General features: G+C 49.1%; 1 protein-coding gene across 1 annotated transcript; it reads right to left on the minus strand.

Annotated features, from left to right (window-relative positions):
• Positions 1-1,458: 1,458 nt before the first annotated feature.
• LOC147879170 (uncharacterized) lies at positions 1,459-3,076 on the minus strand. Its single transcript, XM_087372297.1, has one exon. The coding sequence runs from the start codon at positions 2,368-2,370 to the stop codon at positions 1,738-1,740; it is 633 nt and encodes a 210-aa protein (XP_087228423.1). The 5' UTR covers positions 2,371-3,076; the 3' UTR covers positions 1,459-1,737.
• Between the last annotated feature and the right edge of the window lie 799 nt (positions 3,077-3,875).

Raw genomic sequence — 3,875 nt, forward strand, 5'->3', positions numbered from 1 at the left:
CGCGCACGATTTCGTCGAACGAATGATGATTGCGGCAAGAGGGAAACAAATCCCACTTTGTCACTTATGCCATATGAAAACCCATGGCTGGAAACCATCCAATTACGGTTTGGATATCTAGAACCATAACAATGAAAGTTCAGGTTGGTGAGCCGAGTGAGAGGAGACTATCTGGCTCGGTTCGGAGAGCACTTTACTATGCTATGCATTTAGGGTGAACGGAGGAAAAATCTTTTTTTTGTTTTGCTTAACCAATGTTACGGCCCGAATGCCGAACTCCCGACCCTACCTATTCGGATGGGTGTTTACCCCGAAGTGTTCCCGGAGTGTATGCATACTCCTGTAAGTAACTTAGCGCAACATGGAAAATTCTCCCAAATAAAGTCATTTTTAATCTCAAAAAAGATTCATATGGCCTCTAAACTCTCTCTAGTTATAGTTCCTTTTAGTTGGACTTAGAGGTAAAACAAAACAGAAGTTTACCTCCCCATTATGTCTTTCATTTCTACCTAAATACAATCATTCTGTGTATTCTTTTCCCTTCTCTCGGCTTGTTTTCCTTTCCTTTCAACTTTGAAATCGAAGCTTTGGCATCAACCTCAAATGCAAAAGAAAGCCGAGACAGGGCGTGGAATGGACCGGCACATCAGGAAAAGAGGCAGATGGATTTCCTACCGAGGAAGTACGAAATGGCACCTCCCTTGATATAAAAGATGAAGCGCAGCCCATCCTTGGTGCGTATGGCTTTGTGGCTATGCCTCTACCTGTTCCAAGATCTTGAGCCCTTCGACCTACCTCTCTAGATCGAGCGCAGGCTCAGGAAAGCGCTCTCAAACACGGTCCCCTCAGGTAAGAACGAACGTAGTCATCCCAGGGGCTGGCCCAATTTTGCTTAGGTTGTTGGTTAGGTTTAACAACTAGCTGTAGCTGGTAGGTTCGCAAAGCTCAGGTGAATCTTTCTTCTCTTGGCTCAAGGTGTAATCTAGGTTTGCTTCGCTGACTCAGCTAGTGTTTGGTGTTGGGTTCGCCTCGTTCCCTTGGCTGAGACCAGACCAAAAGACGAAGCTTGCGATTGGGGGAGGGAGCTTCGAAGCTCCCCCAACCAACTCGCCAACCTAGGGAGTTTAAGGGTTTTCAAACTTAAACATAATACCCTCGTTACATTCAACTTTACTCTCAATAAACGGGGGGTCCGTGGGGTAAAAAGGGATGACTAAAACAACACCTAGTGCTGGTTCCTTGTCCCTGATGGGTGAAGCTGCAGTAGCTGATGGGTACAAAGGATCTAGAATCCTTTCTTTTCCATCAGCAGCGAAGAGCCCTACCGACCTTGTTTTACCTTCCTTTCGTCTAGAAGGTTCAGCGCTCTCCACTGGGATCTCATCGCGTCATTGGTAGTAGTAGCCAATCCATCCTTGCCGAAACCCATACTGTATTAGTAGTAGTAGTATTTGGCGTATTTCGCAATCTGGGTTTTTCCTTCTGCGTACGGCCCTAACAAGCTGCCAAGCGTTTATCATGCATCTGCCTCGTTGGAGCTTGACTTTCCAACGTCGGTTACTCCCAATCCGGAGCGCCCTTTTTCCATTCATGAGAAAATCCAATGGTCAAAATCCATGCAAACACCATCATAGACCAAAATCCGAACCAACCAATCTTGTTCGGAGATACTGCCCGGAGAAATAAAGGGGTCACTTCCGAATCGAGGATAATAAATGGAGGGGAGACCGAATAAAATCATATATCGAAACGACTTCTGGCATCATCAAGTGGGTCGGAACCGCATTCGTGAGCTGACAATTTATCCGGATAAGCCGAACCTTTTGAAGTAAATGCGAAAGAAACACCGATTAGGATCAAGGAAAGTAGCAAACTGATGACTAAATAGAGATAAATAGGGGCAAATTCATAAATAGGAGGAAAATAAAAAAGAAACACATTTGGCTCGAAATAATCCCATATTCGCACGTCCAACCCCAGGTTTACCTTTTCGGTGATCTCGGTTACGGTGAGTTCCCACTTGATCCCAACTCGTGTCAATAGGGGCAGGATAGGCTGAAGGCCTCGGCGTGAATTTGGAAGCGGGGTTTGCCACAGGGGGGCGAGAGCCCAGTCTATAGCTTCCATCAACTCATCGAACGGCGGTCCGAATTGCACCAAAGGCCTCGCTACCGATTGCATATCCGGCAGGGTGGCGTCACGGATAACAAAAAGGGTTTCCGAGAGCTCACTGAGATCGCCTGGCCCCGGGCGGCCGGGGAAGTTTCTTAGCGTGCCCATGTGTTCGGCGAAGTCGTCCTGTAGAATCCTCAATTTTCCCTTGATACTCGTCGCCATTTGCTCTGTAATCATTCTTCCGTTTCCAGGCATGTCTTGTGGTGTTGGTTATTAAAGCTGGGGATATTCATGGCAGTTTAAGGCTATCCCGGAATCGAACCCGTGGAATGGTGCCGAGGGAAAGTCGATGGTGTGCCAACATGATTCAACCGTTCAACTTGCCGGGGAGTGCGAGCCAACGCTCCCCCAACAGATACGATAGTGCGAGCCCAACTTCTTGGTGGGTGCGGCGAGCCTTTGCCGCATCCACTAGAATACGCAATTCCGAAATTCCTTCCCGGAATCGATGCCTTTCCGCGGTGGGTACGCCAAAGAAAGCAAGATTGAATTTCCATTCCTTGGACAATTCTCAGTGGATTTGCACTCCATGGTCCAATTGCGGATTCTATATACGAAATTTCCATTCTCAGTGGATTTGCACGTGGCTCCCTAAAGGAAAGTGCCCACTTCTGCCCGGCCAAAGTAATCTGCCGTCCTTCCTTCCCTCCCTTCCGAATTGGCTAATATCCTGTAGGGTAGCAGACATTAGGTGAGGTGTAGCGCCGGTTCGCTCTCCCTAACGGGATAAGATCATGCGATTCGGAAGACTTCACATGCCCTTGGAGACCTTCACATGCCTAGCCCCAGCCCGAACTTGCCCTGACCTGTATGCCGGAAACCCCTAGGCTCTACTACCAATGCGGTTCCCATGTAGCAGGTGTTGGATACATAGGGGTACTGGATATCTTGGTGGGCTGCCGGAAATCGATCTGTGCGACGGAACGCACGTCGTTCTGGAAGTGGAATGGCTTAGTCCTCTAGCTAATCACGATCACGACGTGCCTGAATATCCTTCTCTGCTTTTGCCAGTAAGAATTTCTCATACCAGCCGACTTCAAGGACCGGCCCTGTGCCACCAGGCTTGCCTAACGAAAGAGGGCTAGCGTAGCTCCGGATTCCCAGTTCCCACTTGCCTGCTTGCGGGAAAGTGCCGGTCATCCATCTACAAAATTTCGTATTATTAAACAACTCGGATCAATCCTTGCTGAACTGCCTTCACCGCCCTTGCCTTAGGGCCCGGGATCCCATTAGCGCGCTTGCACGCTCGCTTCGCTCGCTAACTAATTGATCACCAACCGGAACCGAAAATGCGAAATTTTACGAATACTTACTATAGGCCGAGCAACAACAATGCATTATGGTGCTCCTCTTTCGCCACCCTAGCCGGGTTAGTGGTGGTTCCTTCAGGTGATGAGCCTCTTCACTTCAGTGGCCTTGGCTCGGCAAAGCTCAGTTGCGTGGGAGAGGAGTGATAGGAGGAAGTGAGACCTTTGCTTGGGCCTGAGAAGGCTGGGCTGGGGTAGAATAAAGCTCCCTCTGAAGGTACATCCCTGGCTCGGGTAATCCGTTCCGCAAGGGAAGATACCTCTCCTTCCGTTGGTAAGGATTTCTCAGGCCAGGGAGCCTTGGTTTGGGCTTTCCCGTCCCGTCCCTACCAGAACTAGGGCTTTCTCTACCGCTTTCCCCTACCAATATCAATATTTTTCCCTAGGGCCCGG

The sequence above is a fragment of the Dipteris shenzhenensis genome, unplaced genomic scaffold, assembly GCF_047967505.1.
Source record: "Dipteris shenzhenensis isolate YYH24624 ecotype China unplaced genomic scaffold, Dip_SZ_1.0 scaf0077, whole genome shotgun sequence".
NCBI classification, from domain to species: Eukaryota; Viridiplantae; Streptophyta; class Polypodiopsida; order Gleicheniales; family Dipteridaceae; genus Dipteris; species Dipteris shenzhenensis.